We start from the raw sequence: 25,424 nt of genomic DNA, 5'->3' as shown, positions 1-25,424 counted from the left end.
AAATGTGCATGCTTTCTGACATTTTGTTATTGCTTTAGTTGACCTCTTTGAGTTCTGACTGTGTTTAAGTCTGACATCTCAATATGTTTTTTTTTTTTTGGTTTTTTTTTTACAGCTATTTGATTTTACATTGCGTGCAGGCATCTAAATTTTACCATACGCTGCAGGAGACAAAATGTCTTGTCAGATGAAGACTTAGCGTTGGACTCATAGAAAAATTGAGGTGAAAAGTTTGGTGCATTGCATTGTGGGATGTGGAGTCCTGTAGACGAATGCATAGAAGTGTTTTAACTTTGTTCTTACTGTGATTTCTTGTGTTTGCCCCAAAACTCTGGCAAATGACTTTCCAACACTTTTCTGGTGTTTCACTGAAAGTGAGGCAAAACAATGGTGAATGTTTATTTTTCGTGTTTATGCGAAAAGAATCCGAATCCGATCTGAATCCGGCCAGAAAAAATTTCTGATATCACTGGAATTACTGGGAACAAAACTAGAACAAAAATGGAGTCAAGCTAACTCACCGTCCTGCTTGTCTGGTGAAGAAACACAAGAAATCACAGTAAGAATGAAGAAAAAATGTGAATAAACAACATTTGAGTCGAAAAAGTCAACTTTTTACATGTTTTTTTTGCATTAAATGGTGTTCTATTTATTGATTAACGAGGCCTACAAATGTCTTGAGCAGATTAAACATTCCTTCTGGCACCTTTTTCTTAAAATCAGTAGAGAAACATGATGGCAAACCTCTTTAAATCATGTTATATTTAGGACCTTTCAAAATCAACTACAGCCACGGTTCTCGGAGTGCCGCCTCTCCCCGCTGTGAGTGCGTCCCATTTTATGACGTAGACCTAGAGCCCCGGCAGCATGGGCAAACAGACACGCCCACCAAACTTTGTAACCAGTTCCAGAGAATGTATTTCAAATAGAAAGACAAAGAAGTGAGTATGGCTAACATTTAGCTAGAGGTTTATTTTACTTACAGCTCTGGCCTCTCCATCTGTGGGTTTATTTGTGGGAATAGCTCCGGTTTGAACACGTAATTTACTGGACAATCCACTTAGAACTGGCCAAGGTTCACCAAGCAGTCTTCTGTAAAGTGACGGTCACAGACTAACAGATGCTGGATGGTTGTGTCACACGCTCCCAGAGATAAATTCCAACCACTTCTGGTGAGTAGACTCTTCTTTAGGAAGTTTGAACAAATTCCGAGGACTTTCACTGTCAACACGCTTTTCTGTTACCAGACATTATCGTTTGGCTACAAAAACAAAGACCGTTTCTTCCCTGTGCAAACTGGATAAGTAAAGATAATGACCATCCAAACAGGTGTTCTTTGGCCGCTCGCATACCTCTAGCACAGAGAAGAATGGCGTGTATGTTCACTGTGGAGGCGCGGCAAACAGCAGCAGGCACTTCTGGAGGGGACGGTTCAGAATTCTAGTGACGTCACTAGAATTTGAACCGCTCGTTTTTCAGAAGAAGGCAGAGAAGCAGCTCAGAGAGCAGGACTATTGAGGATTTCTCAGAGATGCAGGAAGGAATCCCACTTGGTGGTGTTTTTGATAAGGAATTAACAGTTGTAACAGTTGAAAGCTCAAAAAAGATGATTTGCATGATATAGGACCTTTAAAGTTCTCAGGAAGATCTCAAGTTAGATCGTCACAATATGATCCGACCCAGCTGTTCCCCAACTGTTCCATATGGGCACCCATTAGCAGGTGTTGGAGAACTATGTACTTCACCAATGTGATTTTGTACCAGCTCAGAGATGGTTAATATTGCAGTCTCTGAGATAAAGTTATTTTCGCCACATTTCTCACATTGTTTTATTCTGGCGATTGATTTAAGCAACCATGATTAAATCTGTCTCTTTTTTTTTTTTTTTCTAAAGTGTATTTCTCTTACAGTTTTACCGTTTTAATGCCAACTTGTTTCCTCTAGATGAAAAGGTGATGGCAGACGATGAGTTCACCTGTGACCTCTTCCGCTTCCTGCAGCTGCTTTGTGAAGGCCACAATAATGGTGAGAGGTTAATAATAAGGTTTTATCTTCACATATCTATGTAATCTGATACTAAAGAGAAAACTATGGTTTTGATGCAGATTCCAAAACTACTTGCGGACACAGACAGGAAGCACCACTACCATCAACATCATCATCTGTACGGTGGATTATCTGCTTCGACTCCAGGTGCAACGTGACACTCCTTCAACCCACAGATCATGTACTTAGTTAAATATATAAGAACATTTAAAATGGTCTAGATCTCATATAGGCAACTTTTATCACAGCAGAAGACGCAAAAATGTGTTTGTCTGATCCGAGGGCCACATTATCAACATTCATGTATTTAGAATAACAACCAATCAGAGCATTAAGACAGGAAAAAACAAATAATTTGTTTTTTTTTTTTTTTTTTGGTCATTTTGTATATTATCTATCATTTTGTGAACATTTGGTTTTCTGTGTATTTTTCTAGTCATTTTATACACATTTTTAAATCATATTGTGTGTATTTTTTTTTTTTTTAGTAAATCTTTATTTTTTCAATCATTTTGTCCTTTTTTGGTCCTCCTTTATTTGTTTTGAAACATTTTGTGTATTTCAGTTGTTGTTTTGAAAGTTTTTGGAATAATTTTGTGTATTTTTGTAGTCATTTTGAATATTTTTGCAATACATTTTTTGTAGTTATTTTGTATATTTTTAGAACAATTTGTTTATTGTTGTGATTTTGTACTTTTTCACTCATTTTGTGTATTCATGTAGTCATGTTGTATATTTTTTGTCATTTTGTGTGTTTGTGTTGTTGTTTTAAGTATTTTTGTAATCATTTTGAATATTTTGTAATCATTTAGTTTATTGTTGTAGTGATTTGGTTTATTTTTCACTCATTTTTTATATTTTTTCTGTATGTTTAGTATGTTTTTGGAATCATTCTGTCATCATTTTGTATAATTTTTTCTCCTTTTGTTTGTTTTTGGAGTCACCCTTGTGTATATGTTTGTCGTCGTAATGTGAATATTTCTGTTTTGTGGGTTTTTTTCTATTATTTGAGTGTGCTTTGGGAATAATTTTAGACCAAGGGTTGCATTTTTCCTCTGGGCCACCAGTTAGTTGTCCATGTCTGACAAAGATAATCCAAATAAAGGCCTATTGTGATTACTTTTAGGAAATGTATTGGTCATAGTTTAAGCCATGGTACTCCTAGAGATGCTTGTACAAGTCATTTCCTTCTCTCTCTTTTAACCAATAAAATACTTTACTTTCCTCTCACTGATCCAGGAGTCCATCAGTGACTTCTACTGGTATTACTCTGGCAAGGACGTCATCGATGAACCAGGCAAAAAGAACTTCTCAAAAGCCATGACGGTGGCAAAACAGATTTTCAACAGCCTCACTGAGTACATTCAGGTACAACTGTGAATCAATGAGTGTCTATTTTTGTGTAATATTATGTAAATTTTGGCTTTTTCTCCTGCTTTTTTGTGTTTTTTCAATGCACATAAACAATACGTTAGTCCATGACTGTATACAGCACGTGTCAAACTCATGGCCCGGGGGCCAAATCCAGCCCTTAGGAGCATCATATTTATACAGCGAAAACATGAATTATTGTGGAAATGAAACTCAACAATGGTGTTTATATTGCATGATTCATTTTTAATGTTAAACTGTTGAAAAAAACTCAAAATTCTTACAAAATACTAAACATTTCCTCAAATTATTACATGTGTCACTAAATTAAATAGAAATTGGTCACAAAATCTAGGAATTTTAAAATGAAGATCCTGATATCTATTACTTATTGCCAGTTTTTTACATAATTTGTATTTAATGTATACATAGAAGTGTAAACTAGGGCACAATAATGTGGAAATTACTTTTTCCCCTGCATAAAATCTGTGGCCCACTTCATGAGATCCAACTGGTCCGTATTTGGCCCCTGAACTAAAATGAGCTTGACACCCCTGCCCTGGTATACAGTATCAGTGTTACTGTGTTAACATGTTTGTTTTGCGTTCCCAGGGTCCCTGTACTGGAAACCAGCAGTCCCTGGCCCACAGCAGGCTGTGGGACGCCATCGTCGGGTTCCTTCATGTCTTTGCTCACATGATGATGAAACTGGCTCAGGTACGCAGCTAAATTTTCATTATTCACTCATATTGTTCCCTATTGGCGTGAACACAGAATTCACAGATTTTCTAGTCATTAATATTAGGATGACAAACTAATAAAACATTTTTATAGAAAAATTAAAGAAACAGCACTTTTGTAAAATCAGAGTTTGGTTAAAAAGAAGTTTAATTTTGCTCTGTTCATTTGCTATGTGTGCATGGAAATACTATAGCTTGAAACATACAGTAGCTGTGCTTATTAGAGAAAGAAAAACTGCTTCCAATACGCCTGAATGTTACTTTTAGAGAGTTGAGTCACTTTGGATTTCTCGCTTCTTAAAGTATTTTCACTATTTCATTGTAATTGGCTATAGTTTAATTCTTTGTTTGCACAATGCTACACTATAATCAATCTCATATAGTTGGATTAAATATATACTGTATATATATATATGTGTATATGGCTAAGTCTTTTTCTGATTTCTGTACTCATGATTATAGTAGTGCCGTTAATGACAACAATTAAATATCAACTCAAATAAATATTGAGACCTTTTTTATGTGCCACAAATGAAAAGTTTAAATACTTTCCCAGAAATCCCTTTGACTTCTCCGCTCTACATTGTGCAATCATCCTCTGTGGATGACTGAGGCTAATAATGCTACGTTCTTATTAGCACAAAGCCTGCATGCTTTGCAACTCATACGATCTATTCATTATTGTTCAGCTCAGCATACGCACTAAATTTACAATGTACCACCTCACTTTGGGTTTCAGTTTTCACCTGATTATTATACCTGAATATGTTTCAAAGTTTATTCAGGTGAAAATGACATCACATTGTGATTGTATTAAGGCCTATACTGCACCATGTATCAACTGCGTAGTATGGAAAGCTGTTTGAGCATTAATGTGATGTGATATCAAACACAGTTAAGTTTTACGACTCAAACCTGGTGTACTTGTACTCAATTTTGGTTTACTAGTGTGTGATTGCGCTTCAGTAGTAAAGAAAAAGTGTGGCTAGTATACTCGTAAGCCTTTTATGCTAATAAGGGGGCGGGGATGGAAAATTAGGCATTTTATTCACTTTTAAAAGTCAAGAACATTAGTAAATCTCTATTAGATTTGGAGCACATGTACTAAATGTAGGTTTACTAGTGAGCGAGCACACTTTACTAGTGAAGTAAAGAGTGTTACTAGTGCTACTACCAGTAATAGGGGAGAGTGGGGTAAGATGAGCCATTTTTCATATTTAGGATCACTACATCAAATCAATCATAGTTTTGTCGCTAACTAATATATCTGCATATATTTCAGGATGTTGTGCATCCCTTCAAACAAACACAATGAGTGTAAACATAAAATATAGCATGTCTAAAAAAAAAGTGGTCTTGTGGCACAACTTACCCTGTGTATGGGGTAAGCTGACCATAGGAGTGAGGTCAATTGAGCCGTATATGGCTCCTCTGCTTGTTTAGCGTAATATATATATATAAATACATTTTGTTATGTGTTAATTTTTTAAGATTTTAAATAAAAAGGAAAATAAAGAAAATAATGATAATATTCCCTCTACGTCATTTGCATTAGGTCTACTAGTACTACTTGTGAATCCTTTGGGCTGTACTAGTAGTACCAGTAGTTACTACTATACTAAAAAAAGAGTCTACTGGTACTACTAGTGAGATTTTGAGTGTACTAGTAGCACTAGTAAACAATATTAGTTTTATTAGTGAAGGTAAAAGTCTTTTAGTAGACATGTTTTTTGTTATTTGTAGTGCTTTTAAAATGTTGTTGTAGAACTCAAGCTTCGCCATTTGTAGTAAACACAAAATGGTTACTTGTTGTAGATGATTTTGCTTCTTGCGCACTAATGCATCAAAAATCTTTACCACTAGTACTACGAGTACACTCAAAATCTCACTAGTAGTATTAGTAGACTGTTTTTAATCAATCAGTAAAACTAGAAAAGCCAAAAGATGAACCAGTAGTACGAGAAAAGTAGGAGGGATTATAACCAAATCCAGCTCCCTGATTGGCTGTAATATGCTTATTCGCTAATAAGGCTTTCCTTATAAGGATATAAGGCTTATTAGTATGACTTGTGAACATTTTTCAGTCTAGTAGCAGTACTAGTACCATTAGTGCTGTATAAACAAAGTTGAATTGAATTGAATATCAAATTTATGCTTAAATAGCTTCCTAATGGATGAATGGACTTGATTTGTATAGCGCTTTATCACCACACTGAAGCAGTCTCAAGTCTTCCTATAGGGCGGGGCTTCCTAATGGGGGCGGGGCTTCATTTCTACCCTCGATCAAAACCTTCTCAAGCTTCTTAATAAACAATCTTAATTTTACCTTTACTCACCATGCGCTATAAAGCTATAATATTTAAAGAAGCTTTAGGACATTTAATAGATGACGGTATATAGTAAATGCATGTGTAATGTGTATAGTACTATACTGGATTTATAAATATATAATGTCATCATGTGTTAACTGCTCAACAACTCTGTAATACATCTATTATTTAAACTGTCTCCCACATGATCAATGCAGGGTAAAGTATGTATCTATTTCATTTATTTATTGATGTGATATTGTGTTTACTAGCTTCTGATTGGTTTCTCTTATTAGGATTTTTTATAGTCACCTGCTTTTCAAAGAGTAAACGTTAATTTAACAAATTTAACATAGTTCAGCCATGTGGAAGTTATCTTAACTAAACAGACTATTGTTGGGGTAGACAGGCAACAATAAATATACAGATATTACTGAACAACATAGAAATATACAGGTATTTGATATGTTTTAATAGACTTAATTATCTGTTTTATGTCATGTTTCAGTCTTAAAAGATGAATGATGATTACTCCTTGCTTATTTCTTTAGATCCCAATATCTTTGGTGTAATAAAATTCATTATCAATCTTCTATTTATTAAAAACAATAAAATTGAGTTTCAAACTAATGGGCAGAAGAGACATGTTCAAAAATAATTTATATACTGTATATAAGCAGGTGGTTATAAAACGTTCTCTTTGAGGGAGACTGACTTTTAACCTCCACTGATGGAGTACACACTTTAATATGTTACTTTTGATGTTGGAACACACATTTTAATCAGACATCTACTTTGTGTGGACAAGTTCATGAGGTGTGAGGCTTTGAATCCACTGTGTTGCTTGAAATAATATAACCTTACATAACATAAAGTGGAAACATTCAAAAGCAGTAGAGATACAATGGCCAAAGTCAATGAATGTGCTTTTGTTTGTAATGTCTCCAGTGGAATATACAGTATCTGTGTCTATACTGTATGTTTGTGTGCCTGCATGCGTGCATATGTTGGGCCTCCAATTTTGCGTTCCGATTCTGGGTGTTATCCATTTCCTCGTCAAGTTACACTTTCCAGTTTCATCATCTCTCCCTGTTTAGGACGACTTTACTCACTATTAAACTTTCTGAAATCGTACCAAACATGCTAAATAGGGTTAACAGAGTCAACTACTGTTTTTAGGCCGGGCTACCAGACTGAAAACGGCACTCACTTTGTTGTTGTTGTTCTTCTTCTTCTTCTTGTGTACACTAGTTAAAATTTCTACTCCTATTCGTGAACGGATCGGGCTAAAATTTGGTAGGTATAATCTATGGATGTGTACGCATCGACGTTCGAAGCCCAATTTACGATTTGGTGCCCCAAAAAAAATTTCACATCTTTCGATTTCTCATTTATTTGCGAGTCAAATATTACGACTATCGGTGGCACCGAATTATTGGTACATACCAATATATAAATGAGGCCCATTAAGCCGTACATGTCACGGGGGTGCCCCCCATTCTTCAAATGACTAATCCTCCTTTAGTTCTCATTAGATCGGTATGCAGTTTGGTATGAGCCCTTTTTTTAAATGGGCAATCGGGGGCCCACCTCCCATTTCCGGTGATTTCCATATTTATGGGAACGTAGTCATGTGATATCTTGTTTCAAAGGTAATTCTACGTAGATTACAATTATGTCTCGCATAATTCGATTAGGGGCTTGCCCTTCCCTCCCCTTTTTAGGCAATTTCCATTCAAATTGTTTTGTCATTTATTTGAGAGTCAAATATTGCGCAGGAGGTGGTACCAAATCATTGACACATACCAATATATGAATGGGGCCCATTAGGAATTCACGTCCTTCAACGCAGAACGCAATTTGACTCATTTTTTTCTCCCCTTATTCTTATCTCTTAATTAAAAATCCTACCAATCATTTAAAGAAGTACTTTTTCACGATTTTGAACATTTTAATTGGAATAAAATAACAGCTTGTTATCACTGTAAAGGTAGAACTCGTGTCGTTGTATAAGTCGCACCCTTAATTTTAAAATTTTAAAAGGTTGCGACTTAATACCAAAAATACAGTAATTGAAATTAATTTAAAGAAATGCTTTTTAGATTTTGAACATTTTAATTGATATTGAGTTTATCATTGTAATTTCGAAGGTATAAGTTACGTCGCACCTTTAAATTTAAAAGTTCTGTCAATTTTTCAAGATTACGGAAAATTGGAGGTCCTACATATGTGAAAACACATGCTTATAATTACACAGAGTTAAAGTGTTTTTCTAAAACCTGCATTCAGACGATCCCAGTTTCCTAAACCAGTAAAACAATATTTGGCATGAAAAGTTTATTCACCTTGTTTTCTGTCACCGTCTTTGTTGTGAGTGTTTGTGTTGAATATTCATCTTGTGTATAACAAATATTTGAGACCCTGTGAAATCTCAGCGTTAACTGTGCACTTTCCTGAGTAATATTGACCTCACAATAACATTTGAAGTTGTTTATTTTTTACTTTTAAAGCAAACGTTTTCCAGATTTATGTACATATAATCTGTTGTCATTACTGTAAGTTTTGTTGCATCTCTCATGGTCCCAGGACTCGAGTCAGATCGGCTTGCTGAAGGAGCTTCTTGACCTACAGAAAGATATGGTTGTTATGTTGCTCTCATTGTTGGAGGGTAAAAATCATCTCTCTTTTGTAAAAGTTTTTGTGTTTTTTTCATGTGTTCGGGAGTTGGTTTAAATTCATTCACAATTTCTCTCTCAGGAAATGTGGTCAATGGTACGATTGCTCGCCAGATGGTGGACATGTTGGTGGAGTCCTCTAGCAATGTGGAAATGATACTTAAATTCTTTGACATGTTCCTTAAACTGAAAGACATCGTGGCCTCCGATGCTTACCTCGATTATGTCACGGACCCAAGAGGTCTGATCTCCAAAAAGGACTTCCAGAAGGCCATGGACAGTCAGAAACAGTACTCCCCCTCCGAGATCCAGTTTCTTTTGTCTTGCTCAGAAGCCGATGAGAATGACATGATCAACTATGAGGAATTTTCCAATCGGTTCCAAGAACCGGCCAAAGACATTGGCTTCAACATTGCCGTGTTGCTCACCAATCTGTCTGAGCATGTCCCACACGACACCAGGCTGAAGAACTTCCTGGAACAAGCAGAAAGTGTGCTCAACTATTTCCGTCCCTTCCTAGGTCGCATCGAAATCATGGGAGCCAGTCGGAAAATCGAGCGTATCTACTTTGAGATCAGCGAAGTGAATCGGAAACAGTGGGAGATGCCCCAAGTCAGAGAGTCTAAGCGACAGTTCATCTTTGATGTTGTCAATGAAGGCGGGGAATCGGAAAAAATGGAGATGTTTGTGAACTTCTGTGAGGATACCATCTTTGAGATGAACATCGCTTCACAGATTTCGGAGCAGGAAGAGGAGGAAAAGGGGGAAGATGACGATGAAATGGAGGAAGGCGGAGGAGAGGCGGGTCAAGGTGCCGGAGCGGGTGGAGGAGGAGATGAGGAAGCCACGGGAGAGGAGTCTCCGCCTGAGTCAACATCTGCCTTCGCAGACTTCATAAATAGCTTGTTCAGCTTCTTCAGCATCTTCACCTTCCGAAACCTTCGCCGACAGTATCGTAGAGTGAGGAAAATGACCTTAAAGGAGATCGTGGTAGCTTTGTCCATCTTTTTCTGGACCATTCTGATGAGTATACTGCACTTCATTTACAACGTGTGCAAAGGCTTTTTCATGGTCATCTGGCAGACATTGTTTGGGGGTGGACTGGTAGAGGGGGCTAAAAATATTACCGTGACCGAAATCCTGGCCAGCATGCCAGATCCCACACAGGACGATGTGCACGGAGACGGACCGGGAGAACCCCGGGAAGGGGAAGAACAAGACACAATGGGGGTCACAGATGTGGGTGAGACTGGCAGTGGGGAGGAAGAAGAGGAAGACACTCAAGAAAAAGAGGGTGGGAGGGTACCTGGTGTTGATGCTCCCGGTGGACTTGGAGACATGGGCGTGGAGGCGCCTGTTGAACCTCCGACTCCTGAAGGAACCCCCATAACAAAGAGGAAAACGGTGAGCTTGATTTCCTCGCTATCTGATAAACAAGGCCACAGATGATTTATGTCTTCACGTCTTGTTTTGGTTCTGTTCCAGGCTCCTGAAGAGCTGGATGTTTCCCAAAAACCACCTGAACCTGTCCCTGTAGAGGAACCCCCACCGGAACCTGAGAAAGCCGAGTAAACGTTTAACTTGTTACTTATCAGCTTTTGATTTTGCTCATAAGCAGAGTTTGAGATTCTGCAGGGGATGCAAAACGAAAACTAGAATTAAATGATTAAATAGACCGTCTCAAGATTTGCGCCAACCACAATGTGTGTAACATACAGTACAGTATACAATATTACAAAAAATGATTAGTAACATAATTGATAATGTTGACTACAAATATTTGCGTTGACACGTCCTTTTAAAAACCCCTTAACAACTACTGTCCCGTATACGAGTCAAAATGCATGTTTTCACTCATTCACACTGTTAAGGGATTAAACGCTTCTCAAATACAGCAGCATATCACAATTATCATTTACCATTTGAAAGACTAAAATCTTCCATTTTTCACCATATAAACCTTTCTAAGACACAATAAAAAAATCCAATAAATCCCTGCATTTAGTCCAAAAAGCAGTAAAACTGCTGTGAAAAATAAATTGTAACTAACCTATTTACAAGGAGAAAGCAGCTGCACCGTGATTTCTTATTCATTTCTTTTGCTCTGTGAAGAACAATTGCGCAACAGAAGAAGAACCAAGTCACATGACTCGAGCGCCAAAAAATAACTTTTTTTAAGAACAACAAATGAATTCATATATATTTGGTACAGTCACTGTTTTATGGCACTTAAAATACTTATATTCAGTATGTTATGTAAATTAAATTAGGAATGGTATTTTTTCAAATGAATTTAGGAAAACTGTGTGATTTTGTGAAGATGTACAAAAATCCCTTCTTTCGGTTGGATAAACCATAACCATGCAGTGTTTGCTTTTCAGTGTTGAAACGGGAGAAAAAGCAGAGAAAGAACCCGAGAGCCAAGAGAAAGCTAAGCCGGAAGAACCGAAGAAAGCAGCTGCCAAAAAAGAGAAGAAGCAAAAGAAGAAAGGAGGCTTTCAAATCTGGACAGAACTGGAAACCCAAAGAAATAAATTCATGGTGACATTTCAGTTTTCTTTTTTGGTTTTGCTTTGAATTCATCACACAACCTGAAAATCTACCTTTCTTTATCGCAGAACTATCTTTCCCGAAACTTCTACAACCTGCGTTTCTTGGCTCTGTTCCTCGCCTTTGCCCTGAACTTCATATTGCTTTTCTACAAAGTAAAAACTCTAGTTAACGTGGGTCAGAATAAAGACATGGTTTGTGTTTTCTGGTTATTAACTGTTTGATGTTGTTGTTTAGGTTTCTGAAACACCACCTGATGGGGAGGAGTTTGAGGGATCCGGACTGTCAGAGGGAAGTGGGATGTTTGAAGGTTCCGGGCTGTTTGAGGGCTCGGCTGAAGACTTTGAGGGATCGGGACTTGGTGAACTTGGTGATGAGGACGATGAAGACGTCCCGTTGTATTTTTACTTAGAAGAAAGCACCGGATACATGCAGCCTACTTTGTCCTTCCTGGCCCTCCTCCACACTGTCATTTCATTCATCTGTATCATCGGCTACAACTGCCTCAAGGTAATGCTTCACAGAAATACGCAGATAATAAAGTTTCTAGTCTTAGTCATCCATCACATTGTAAACCAAGCTAAACATATTGTTGTGTTTTCTGTCAGATTCCACTCGTGATCTTTAAGAGGGAAAAAGAGCTTGCGAGAAAGCTTGAGTTTGATGGACTCTACATCACGGAGCAACCTGAAGATGATGACATTAAGGGCCAATGGGACCGACTCGTCCTGAACACACCGTACGCAATAAAATCATTAGCATAAGTGCTAGACTTACCGGGACTTAGTTGATCCGAAAAAAAATAAATAAAAAGCTTTAGCAAAGCAGAAATTCAATTCAATTCAACTTTATTTATTAAAGAAAGAACCCAACAAGATCCAATATAATTTGATTTCCAAAAAAAGAGGATGCTTGGGCAAAGTCAAGGTACTTGATTTTTTCTTGAATCTACCTTGTAACGACAAAATACAGTATAGTAGATAAATAAAAATCCTTTTCTCTCTTTATAACAAAGGCATTATTATGCATTATTACAATCTCATATAAACCTTCTTAAATTCTCTCAATTATTAAAAGATAATCTCCCAGAAATAAAATTCTAGGCTTACAGAATATTAAATATACACTTTAATAAATAACTGAAAGTTTGATCCCATGATCCCATGCTGACTCTGAGCTTTATTCTGTCTGTAGAGGTGATGAGGTCTAGACCAGATGATGAAAATGTAATTTAACTCTCTACATTCGAAGTTTCTCCAATTGACTTCTTTGTTTTTAAATCCCATGGAGGTTCTATCATCCAGGAGGATCTTCCTGCTGATAGTTTAATTAAATCCACCAGTATTTGGTCTCTTTCAATCCATCTTGGACTTTATTCTCTCTTCTCTTTTCCTCAGGTGACAGTTTTGTCAAAATGAAGCAGCATCTTTAATGATTCCGTCACATGTGATTGAAATTACCGTAAAGAGCGAGTCATTAGATTTCAGAAACTGGTGGAATTTTTCCAATTATTTTAGCAGAGTTACGGTGTGGCGTACTGGGATTGCATCGTACTGAGATTGTGTATGCGCATGCACACTACTGAAAACGAATTTTTGCTAAAAAAAACAAAAAAAAAAACATCAGTTTTGTTTATTTTTGTTTTCAAAGTAAACGGACATGTGTTTTATTTGTTTATTGGAGTTGGTTAGGGTTAGGGTTACAATCTCAGTACGTGACAACGGTCAATTAAATCAACGTGATCCCCAAGATGCATTCAGGGTCCCCTGGGAAACCAGAACTTTTTAATGAGTTTGTAAAATCCGTCCGTATGGAGAGGTGTCATGTACTGAGTTTGCATCGTAGTGAGATTGTATATGTGCACGCACATGCGCACTACTGGGAAATGTATTTTTGCTAAAAAAAAAATAATTCATTTTTGTTTATTTTTGTTTTCAAAGTGAATGGACACGCGTTTTATTTGTTTATTGGATTAAGTTATAGTTAGGGTTAGGGTTATAATCTCAGTACGGAGACAAGACGTGAAATAGATGACACGGGTCAATCCGGACGTATGGTCGCCCTACTAAATATAATAAACAAATTTGGATACAAACAAGAAATTGTAGTTGTTATGAAATCAACATTATTATTTTTTCACTACTAAACAAATGAGCGTACAACGTTATCTCTTTGCTTCTTTTCAGCTCCTTCCCAAACAACTACTGGGACAAATTTGTCAAACGAAAGGTGAGCATTCGACTTCATGGTTTTTAATCTCATCATTATTATTATTATTATATCATTATTGTTAATGGAATGTTTGTTTCCAGGTTCTGGACAAGTACGGAGATATTTATGGAAGAGAGAGAATTGCTGAACTTTTGGGGGTCGATTTAGCCTCACTAGACGTGAGTCAACAGCATGAGAAGAAGCAGGAGGAACCAGACAACTCCATGTTTGCATGGTAAAGTGACGACTTCACTCTGAAAAATTCTCATGATAAATGTAAAGTAATGAAGTATATTTGTGTTCTTTATTGTAGGGTGACTTCCATTGATATCAAGTACCAGATCTGGAAATTTGGTGTTGTGTTCACAGATGGTGTAAGCATTCCCACAGTTTTTACTCCAAGGGCCAAATGCGTGCAGCCCTCAAAGTAAACAAACTAAAACAAAGAAAAACATAAAATTACAGAAATATTAACAAAAGAACAACAAAACATCAGAAACACATATACATTGGTACCAGAAATACATGGAATGAATATAAATTTAGAAAAATTTAACAAAAAAGTATACAAAAATAACAGAAATTTACTAATAACAACATTAATATACAAAATGACTCAAAACATATACAAAAATAAAGGAAAATTTTGCAAAGTTGCACACGACAACTAAAAAAACTAAATACAAAAATACACAAAATGAGAAATGGTATAAAAAACAATATCAAAAATAGACAAAGAGACTTCAATAATACACTAAAGTGAACTATAATAAAAGTACTAAGAATAATATACAAAATGACAATACAATGCACAAAAGTAACCAAAAACAGCCAAAATAACTTAAAATATACAACAAATAACATAAATTTACTCAAAACATATACAAAAATAGAGAAAAACACACAAAAATAAATAAATTGACAGCATAAATACATAAAATTAACCAAAAGTTTCACAAGACAACTAAAAATACACAGAAACAACGGAAAAATATGTTAAACAACAAAATGAGAAATTATTTAGATGAGAGAATAATGAAAAAAAAATAGACAAAAAGACTCCTATAATACACAAAAGTCAACTAAAATAATCAAACACATTAACTACAAAAATTACTGAAAAATACACAAAATTACAATATTTTTTTGCAAAAACTTCAACAAACACATAAAATAAGAAAAACTACTCAAAACAACAACATGAATACATACTAGGACTCCATAAATACTCTTTATTCTAAATTCTGACATGAATGTTGATAATGTGGCCCTTGGATCAGATAATCACATTTTTGTGGCCCTGCTGTGTTATGGTTGCAGACCTTTCTTTACCTCTGCTGGTATCTGATTATGTCGCTCCTCGGACATTACAACAACTTCTTCTATGCCTGCCATTTGTTGGACATCGCCATGGGCGTCAAGACTCTACGCACCATCCTGTCCTCGGTCACTCACAACGGCAAACAGGTGAGAGACGAGGACGATACAGCAGCTGTACGGCGCACATTTAGGACATCCTCAGGTCTCAGAGTGAGGTATCAGGTATCAGGGAAACCTCTGTCAAATGACACGGCCTCAGGCTTCAAAATAAAAGTCAGACTCAACGGCATCAGGACGTAAAACACGACATGGCGTTTTATTTTGAAGAAACCGGAAATAATATGTACTGCTTCGGATACGAGAGTAAGCTGAAAGCTGTTATTTTCTATTTATTTTTAAATGTTAAGATACATCAACATTTCTTTAACTATGTAATTATTAATCAAACACTACGTATAAATATATTAACCTTTAAAAAGGTTAAAGCGATTCAAGATGACTATTGTTGTAATTTGCGCTATATAAATAAAGTTGAATTGAATTCACTTTTAAAAAATAAAAGGAAAGAACGGTTTTCCACTTACTTTTTCATGCATACTTTCAGTTTCGTCACAATAAAATGTCTTGTTGTGTTTTACGGACTGAGGTAGTTGAGTCTGACGACTTTTATTTTGAAGCCTGAAGCCGTGTCATTTGACTGCGTTTCATCATTCATTTTTTAAAAAGTTAATTCAATTTAACTTTTTTTATGGAGCACAAATTACCAGTACTACAATAGTCATCTCAAAGCACTTTAACCTTTTTAAAGGTTAATATATTTAAACGTATTCTTTGATTATTAAATACATAGTTAAATTAAGCGATGATTTTATATCTTAACCATTAAAAATAAATAGAAAATAACAGCTTTCAGCTTACTCTTGTATCCGAAGCAGCACATATTAATGACATCATGTGTCTTTCCTGTTCCTTCAAAATAAAACGCCATGACAGAGGTTTTCCTGATACCTCACTCTGACACCTGAGGATGTCCTAAATAAAATGTACACTCTACCACAGTTTTCCTTTAGGTTTTTAAAGTTATAATGACACTTCTTGCCCCTCCCACAGCTCATGATGACGGTGGGCTTACTGGCTGTGGTGGTCTACCTTTACACGGTTGTCGCCTTTAATTTCTTCCGCAAGTTCTACAACAAAAGCGAGGACGAAGCTGAGCCCGATATGAAGTGTGACGACATGATGACTGTAGGTCACGGCTGATTGGGCGAAAGTCACACTGGAATACGCCTCTGAGAGTTTGTTTGTTTTGTGTGCAGTGTTACCTCTTCCACATGTATGTGGGTGTGCGAGCTGGAGGAGGGATCGGAGATGAGATCGAAGATCCCGCCGGAGACGAATACGAGCTCTACCGCGTGGTGTTTGACATCACCTTCTTCTTCTTTGTTATTGTCATTCTGTTGGCCATTATTCAGGGTAAATCCAGACTCCGCCACCTTTCATTCCTGAACGTTGGTACAAACAAAACCTAACAATCATACGTTGTTATATGTTATAGCGGGAGTAATATAATGATTTATGATAATATGAGATTTTGGGGTATTTCTTCACATTTTACACAGTGCCCTTTAGGTGAGTAAACTTGTGGTTCCCAACCTTTTTCGGGTCGTGACCCCATTATGATATCATCAATTTCTGGCCACGCCCAGAGAAATTTTTGTTTTACTTTTTGGAATTAGTTTTTGGTCATGTTTGTGATAAATTGTTACGAGTAGCACTATAGTGACAAGATTTTTATTTTATTTTTTTTAAACTAGTTTTTTAATTGAGGAAGTGAAAATATAAAATACAGTTGTTTGAGATTGTGTGTGGTGATTTAATTTGAAAAATTAATTATTCTAAAAATTGAATTGATATTTGTATTATTAATTAACTATTCAAATATTTAATTATACTGTTTTTTTTACTAGATTTATATTTGAGTTAGTGAAAATATAGAATACAGTTGTTTGAGATTGTGTGTGGTGTTTTGATTTGTGAAAGAATATTAATTAAAAAAATTACAAAAACATCATTTTAATCAGTATTTTTTTTTTTAATCAATTACTAGATATTTCAGGCAACCCCATTTGAATCCTGGGCAACCCCATATGGGGTCACAACCCCAAGGTTGACATTTTCTGCATTAAACTCTTCTAATTCTCATTCTGTTCTTGTCTGAATGCTGCAGGTCTGATCATTGATGCTTTTGGTGAACTCAGAGACCAGCAGGAGCAAGTCAAGGAGGACATGGAGGTATTATATTATATATTATGTTACATTATATTATATAATAATTAGGGATGTAATGATTAATCGTAAGGCAGTTAAAAATTGATTTATAGGTATCACGGTTCATATCGATACCCTGAAAATTTAATCGCAGTATTTTTTTAAACAGCAGAGGGCGCTATCTATCCTTCTCTTGTCCAGAAGTGTAGGCGGAGTGCGGAATCTGCTACTACTTTCTTTCTGGCCGCCTTCTGCTCTTAAACATGTTCATAAATGATTCCTACCCCTTTAGCACCGAAAGAATATCTGTAATATTCGTGAATATCTGTAAAAGTCAGGTTTTTCTATTAGCTCTGTCTGCTAGCACATAGCATCTCTTCCTCACTGCTAGAATATTTGCATGCCAACCGACCACTGGGTTACCAGTGCCCTCTGCTGGTCCAAACAAACATCTGACGTAAATAAGTGAAATGACAAAATACATTTTCAGTTGCACTTTTGAAAAGAAAAAGAACTATTATGCAGTTTTGCATTATTTACTATAGAACCAGAATGTAAATGAATAGGCTTCTTCTTCATTCGTATTATTCCTTTATTTATTTCATTAAAGATTTATTTTTACTTAAATTGCATTGTTTTGAATAGTTTATCACGGGATTATTTTGACGAAAAATAAAAGGAAAAAAGTACAGTATTTTCTAGTTTTTTTCCTGAAAAAAATAAAGGAATATTTTTCAGTCATCATTTGTCTACAGTCCTATTTTGTAAAATAAATCGTGAGAGAATCGTATCGTGAATGGAATCGTATCGGGAGTTGAGTGAATCGTTACATCCCTAATGATAATAATATCTAACGAACATATCTGAAGCATTTTATGGATTCCATCCTGATCTCTGATGCAGACAAAATGCTTCATTTGTGGCATCGGAAGCGACTACTTTGATACAACGCCACACGGGTTTGAAACGCACACGTTTGATGAACACAACCTGGCCAACTACATGTGAGTGCAGCTTATTTGTGTTGTTGTGTGTGTGTGTGTGTGTGTGTGTGTGTGTGTGTGTGTGTGTGTGTGTGGTGTGTGTGGTGTGTGTGTGTGTGTGTGTGTGTGTGTGTGTGTGTGTGTGTGTGTGTGTGTGTGTGTGTGTGTGTGTGTGTGCGTGCGTGTGTGTGTGCGTGCCAATGACCTTTTTTTTTTTAATTTATTTGTATTTCTTGTTCAGGTTCTTCCTCATGTTACCTCATCAACAAGGATGAAACCGAGCACACTGGCCAGGTGAGTTGTTACTTATTTACTTCCTTCATACCTCGTGATGTAACTTTTTAAATGTGTTTCTTATCCGTATTTGACATGTTGCAGGAGTCCTACGTGTGGAAGATGTACCAGGAGCGCAGCTGGGACTTCTTTCCTGCTGGAGACTGTTTCAGGAAACAATATGAAGATCAGCTTTCTTAGCCAATGGGCTCGAAATAAACGCACATGGACAAATAACACAACTACGACCTGCGTTACTGACGTGAGAATGTAAACGGATGTTACTATGAAGCAGCTAAAGTGCCTGAGCTGTTATTAAACCAGCACAATCTTTTAAAGTGTTATCTTTTTAATTTGTTTCTGACTGGATCTTTTTCTGACGTTATATTGTCGACTGTTTCTGTAGTTTTAGTTTTATTCTCTCTGATGTAATTCCTCCAGACACTCAAGCCCACAGCACATGTTGAACTTATTTAATTATTTGCTTTTCAAAGCAAACCTGGTGAATAAAATGTAGTAAATTAATCTGTCTTAAGTGTAATGTCTTTACTCCTAAACTTAACGACTAATTGACTACAAAAATGCACAAAACGACTCCATAAAACTTTGTAAAATGACACAAGAAACAACTGAAACAATTGAAATTACTTCAAAAAAACACACAAAATGACCAAAAATAGAGCACAGAAATACACAAAATGAGAATAAATTGCAAAAAATGACACTAAAAACTCACAAAACGACAACAAACACACACAAAATTAGAAAAAGTGGTAAAAACGGTCTGAAAAGTGTCAATATTGACCTAAAAATGGCAAGGAAAAGTATGAACAATAAGTTTAAACTGCCAAATAATGGGCATGACAAATTGTGAATGTGGTCAAATTGGCAAAAATAAGCATGAAATAGGGTGAAAACAGTTTCAAAGTGACAATAATTGGTCAACATATGTGACATTAGGTGAGAAAAGGGAGGCAAGGGGTTTATAAGTGCCGGAAATGTCTGAAATTTGATGGAGAAGTGTCAGAAATGGGAGTAATGTAGCAAAAATGTATTAAAAAGTGCAAAAATATGGCAAGAAAAAGTGATGAAAATAGGTTAAAATATGCCATAGGTTTGGTATAGTTGCAAGAAAAAGGTAAAATTAAGCAAAAATTGACTCCAAATGATAATACAAACCCAAATGGCATCCCGACCCAAGGTTGAGAACCCACAGCCTCAACTAGATTAATAAAGCTGCTATCTGGAGTCTCTAAGAAACGTCTCGATGTCCCACCCTAAACAGCCTCACTTCCTCCCACTACCTCTGCCAATCTACCAGAAGCCACGCCTCTACTTTTCTGCACATGCATCACTGAACATAACAAGGTTGCATCAGGTCATATTAATATAGATCTATGGGTCAGGTAAGAGCCAAAATCATATTTACCTGTTTGCTGTTGTGACGTACAACCTTGTTTCCGTGCCACAGTTCCACATTCACTATGATTGACAGTCTCAAAAACAGGAAGTCAAAGCCTATTGGCTGGGTGCACTCGGCCATCGTTTCCATTTGTATAGGGGTCTAAAGGATGAAGGCGGGACTTACTGTATATACATTTATGTTTATGAATGACCACCAGCAGCAGACCATAGTAAAAGACTAGTTAGGTATTTTTTCGCATTTCAAAAGAATTATACATAAACATGGATTTTTCAGAAACTCCAGATATCAGCTTTAATGTGATATTATGACGCAGTCCTTGACTAATAATTTGATTTGCATGTGTAAAACATAGTCGATAATACATAGAAATGATTAAAAACCCAACAGTTTTTTTGCTTCACACATGCACTCAGCACTAAACATGGCCCTGTGTGACATCATCCCATCAGATTTTCATGACAAACCGCTGACCTGCGTCCCAGCTGACTGAGGATTAGAGCAGGGCATTAAAAACTCACATTGAGCCTCATGTGCTCTTCAGCCGTGCTCTTGTCCTCGGGCACTTTCTGTCAGAGCCACCACAGAGGAACACGTCTAAGGAGAACCATGAACATCTCAGGCATTCACAACGGCACCCTCAGGATGTATGGTAGGAACAAATCCATTATTATCTCTAGATATTTGCGATTTTCTCAATTTTCTGGTCTAGTTTTGCCTTTTTTTTTCACCCCCAAATTTGATGACTGTGAGCTTCTACAATTTTAATTTGCTGATGTTTACATTTCCTAACTATTTTTGAAATAAATTATAACTGCTGCTTAATAAATCTTGATGTTTTTCAAATGTTGTCAGACAGTACGATGAATATTTATCAAGAAAAACAAATGCTTTGTGTGCTTTCTTTGTCAAACTGTCCTGACTATTTATCCATCACTAAGGATTTTGATTTATTTTCAAAAGACCCTCAAGCTTGTACGTATGTTGGCTTTTAAATATAATATATTAGGGTTTAGGAACAAATGCATTTTTATCTGTGGATATTTGAACAATTTTCTCAATTTTTTGCTTTATTTTCCCACCTTTTTTCGCCCAAATTTGGTGACTGCACTTAATCTACCATGATTTTATTGTTTCCCAACTGTTGTATTTATTATTATTATAGCAGTTGCTTAATAAAGCTTGATATTTTTTAAATGTTCGGTGAATATTTATCAAGAAAAACAAATGCTTTTCGTGCTTTTCTTTGTCAAACTGTGTCAACTATTTTAACGCCCCAACCTTTTATCCATCACTTATGATTTTTATTTCTTTTTTAAAAGACCCTCAAGCTTGTTTTAAACACATAAATGTCAAGTATTTCTGCTTCACCCACATGATAAACACAAAACGGGAATATTCGGTTCCTGATAAGACAACAGACACAAATGTGTCGGCTTTTATGCATAAAATATCAGGATGTTTGGTTCCAGATGTTTGCGTGACTCTTTCTTAGTGTTGTTGCGGACTCGCATGTTGGTGGATTCTGATTGGTCGGTTCAAGCATCCGCAGCTATTTGATCCTCCTCCAACCATCTGACCGTCTCTAATCCGGTGGGATGATGGATCACCACCAGTGTTTATTCTTTAATCCACATGTATGCGGCTTTTACAATCATAGTGGCTGCATATGGGGCACCAAATGTCAAAACTCAGTCACTTTTTTAAAAAATATTTAGCTCATTTCTTTCATTTGAGACAGAAATGTATGTAAAATAGCATTTTCTGTATCATCTAAATGTAAATGAAAAATCTTAATGGTTAATCTACCTCTAAATGTTTAATTTTAGATTTAACATTTAGATTTGAGTTAAATCTAAATATGAAATAAAAATCTAAATATTAAATCTAAATCTTAAATCAAAATGTTAAATAATGTAACATTTAGCTTTAGATTTAAAGGTTAGATTTAGATTCACCATTTAGATTTAAGGTAAATCTAAATCTAAATGTTAAATCTAAATGTGAAATCATGCAACATTTAGATTTAGATTTCACTTTAAGATTTAGATTTAACATTTAGATATATGTTAAATCTAAAATTAAATGAATCAAAATCTAAATGTTAAATAATTTAACATTTAGATTTAGATTTAACATTTAGATATAAGTTAAATCTAAAATTAAATGTTGAATCAAAATCTAAATGTTGAGTAATTTAACAGTGAGATTTAGATTTAACATTTAGATTTAAGTTAAATCTAAATGTTAAATCTAATCAAATTTAAGTAAAATTTAAATGTTAAATCATTTAACATTTAACAATGTTCATAATATGTCGGCTATGAAACAGTGATAGAGTTTTTACATTCACCACCACATACTGTAGCTGCAACCGTACCCAACACTGTCAATATGTTTTCTGTTCCTTCCATGCAGGTGGTTTTCTGTTTAAACAGTGGAAGAGGAGGTTTCTGCTGCTGACTGCTGAGGGCAGTCTGCTGGTGTGCCATGACGCCTCTTCTCCACCTGACCAGCTGGTGCAGATGCAGAGCAGCTGCGAGGCCATAGTGGAGGGAAAGGAGATCCTGGATCTTCCCAGGTTACCATCAGGTGGAAGCAGGGAGTGCTGCTTCGCTCTCATCCTGCCTCAGTATAAATACCTGCTGCTGCTGGCTGAGACCCCTGCAGACTGCAGGTAGCCCATATTTACCTTAGTCGAGAACATTTTATTATTGGGCTATCAGTTATAAATGCATACCTTGCAGTTTATTCTTATCTCATATATGATTAAACAATATTTTTTTTTATCAGATAAAGACATAGTTTAGGTCTCATAGCATAGGCGGAGTTTGAGATTAAATATATAGACCATCTTGAGATTCACGCCAACCACAATGTGTGTAACATATACAATAATGCAAAAATTATTAGCAACATAATTGATGTTGACTACAAAAATTTGGGTCAACACGTCATTTAATGTCGTAAATTCATGATAAAATCAGGCCAGCGGCCGCTTTCCGCTTCATTTTTGCTGCAGTACCATACATGAACTGCTGGGGGCAGTGGTCGCGTCACTATTTACATTGTGAAGGAGAAGAGTTGCGCAACAGAAGAAGAACCAACCTAAAGTCTCAAAAGTTTGGGAAGTTTGGAAAACTTATAATTCGTAATACTAATACCTGAGGTAGAAAGAACTAACTTTGTACAGTCACTGTGTTTTATGGCACTTAAAATATTTCTATATTATGTACATTATAATAAAAAGGGGGATCTGTGGTTACCACATTTATTTATTCATCTGAATCATATCCACTGTTATCCAAGAAGTTTATTATTATGTGTACTATAGTATATAGTCAGTGAAATGAAGTTGTGAAATAGGATTTTAAAAACCACAGAAATTGGTTAAAAGTTGTAAATTAGAGTGGCCAGAAACAGACAGAAAAAGTAATTTAAAAAAAGGGATCAAAATGTCAATATTGGAACAATTAGTTTAAACTGGCAAATAATGGCCATGACAAATTGTGAATGTGGTTAAATTGGCTACAGTAAGCATGAAATATAGTGAAAAAAGGTTAAAAGTGACAATATTGGGTCAACACATGTGACTATAGGTGGGAAAAGAAGTGGAAAGTGTTTATAAGTGTCAAAAATGTCTTAAACATGAGGAAAAAAGGCATTGAAATTTAATGTTGAAGTGGCAGAAATGGGAATGATGTAGCAAAATGCATAAAAAGTAGCAAAAATATGGCAAGAAAAAGTGATGGAAATAGGTTCAAATATGGCAAGTTTGGTGTAGTTGCAGAAAAATAGTAAAAAAGAAAGAAAAAAAAATTATTAATATTGTTCAAAAAATATTTCTAGTTTCTTAAAGACCTTCTGGCGACCCCCTTCCCAGTGTCGGACCCCAAGGGTGAGAACCCCTGGTCCACAGGAATCCACATCCCACAATGCAATGCACAAAGCTTTTACAACAATATTAACACGAGTGTTTACAGTGGAGATTTAAAAAAAAAAAAAAAGCTTTTGAGCAGAAATTTCAACCTTTTTTATCAAGCAAATGATCTTTTCTTTATTGATCCATGAGGCCAATACTGTGTTTTTATCTGATCAAATATTATCGCCTCCAGCAGCTTTGGCATCTTGTGTAAGATATGTGAAGAATTACAAGAAATAGACACATTTGAACACCTCATAAAATGTCAGCAACTCAGCAGTTCTGTGTGTTTTTCATACTTTAAATATAATCTTTTCACAAAATGTTCCATGTTTTAGCCAAATCTGCCCTTTTTCAGGGTGATGAAGCTAATGTTTTACTGATGTCCGTCCATAATTTATTTATTTTCTGTGTCCACTCTCTGTGGTTTATTTAAATAATTGGTGAGTATTTCAAGATTTATTTGAATTACTGACCATTATTTCTCCCATTTTGCAGTCAGTGGGTGGCTACGCTGAAAAAAGTGAAGATGGTAGGTCATGTGACATTATTGTTTCCATTTTATTTCCAATGCTTGGATAAACAAAAATTGTTGCAATTATCTTGCTTTTAAACTGAGGTCTCCATGATTTAACTGGAACACAGACCAGTTCAACGTTCTCCTTTATTTGCTCATTCGTGACTCGAAGCAGCAAAGTAAACATGACCATGTGTACACATCAGTCCGTACTTCATTCTTATCAAACTTGAATGAAATAAATTATGATGCTCTATCTAAGGATTTATAGTGATTAATCTGATGTATTGACCTATGAACTAAAGTGTGGTGTGTATTGAATGAGATTTGGTCTACGACACAAACTATTAATTTTTAATGATTCTATTGGAACCCAAAGTAAATGAGGTACAGTTGATACAGCAATAACAATAGATTGTCTCGGCAAAGAATAGGCGAAATAGGTAAATGATTCAGCCTACACCTGTTGTTAATGTCATGTAAATCGTCTTTTTTATTTTATGTGTTTTTGTTTGCATATTTATACATTTAAACGTTTTATTTTCAACAGAAATAAACTAAACTAAATGAATCTTGCTCTGATTACATTTCCCACAGAGTCTCTCGTCGTCTCCCAGTCCTTGTAAGCGACATCAGCTTCCAAACATCACCCTGCGAGACTTGGTGCCCGAACAGATCCTGGACAAAGAACCCACGACTCCCCCCGCCAGCGATGCAGAGTTCTTCTTCACCCGGGGGCCAAGTCTTGTGCGTCTCCACGGGAGAAAGGTAGATGTGATTATGATCAGGGCAAACATTTTTGCTCAGCGGCCACTA

General features: G+C 35.9%; 1 protein-coding gene across 1 annotated transcript in view; it reads left to right on the top strand.

Annotated features, from left to right (window-relative positions):
• LOC114475659 (ryanodine receptor 1-like) overlaps nucleotides 1–19,276 on the top strand; it is an 86,957-nt gene extending 67,681 nt beyond the window's left edge. The window contains 23 exon segments of the mRNA XM_028466656.1: nucleotides 1,945–2,032; nucleotides 2,106–2,193; nucleotides 3,286–3,414; nucleotides 4,030–4,134; nucleotides 6,685–6,690; nucleotides 9,053–9,134; nucleotides 9,224–10,545; nucleotides 10,627–10,709; nucleotides 11,523–11,682; nucleotides 11,760–11,846; nucleotides 11,929–12,201; nucleotides 12,300–12,430; nucleotides 13,878–13,920; nucleotides 14,004–14,137; nucleotides 14,216–14,276; nucleotides 15,223–15,369; nucleotides 16,333–16,467; nucleotides 16,539–16,695; nucleotides 17,450–17,514; nucleotides 18,394–18,494; nucleotides 18,715–18,727; nucleotides 18,729–18,767; nucleotides 18,852–19,276. Of these exon segments, the coding sequence (XP_028322457.1) occupies nucleotides 1,945–2,032; nucleotides 2,106–2,193; nucleotides 3,286–3,414; nucleotides 4,030–4,134; nucleotides 6,685–6,690; nucleotides 9,053–9,134; nucleotides 9,224–10,545; nucleotides 10,627–10,709; nucleotides 11,523–11,682; nucleotides 11,760–11,846; nucleotides 11,929–12,201; nucleotides 12,300–12,430; nucleotides 13,878–13,920; nucleotides 14,004–14,137; nucleotides 14,216–14,276; nucleotides 15,223–15,369; nucleotides 16,333–16,467; nucleotides 16,539–16,695; nucleotides 17,450–17,514; nucleotides 18,394–18,494; nucleotides 18,715–18,727; nucleotides 18,729–18,767; nucleotides 18,852–18,947 (3,545 nt within the window). The 3' untranslated portion in view covers nucleotides 18,948–19,276.
• The last annotated feature ends 6,148 nt before the right edge of the window (nucleotides 19,277–25,424 follow it).

This window comes from Gouania willdenowi, chromosome 14 (genome assembly GCF_900634775.1).
Source record: "Gouania willdenowi chromosome 14, fGouWil2.1, whole genome shotgun sequence".
NCBI lineage: Eukaryota > Metazoa > Chordata > Actinopteri > Blenniiformes > Gobiesocidae > Gouania > Gouania willdenowi.
This window is presented reverse-complemented; position numbering and strand designations above follow the sequence as displayed.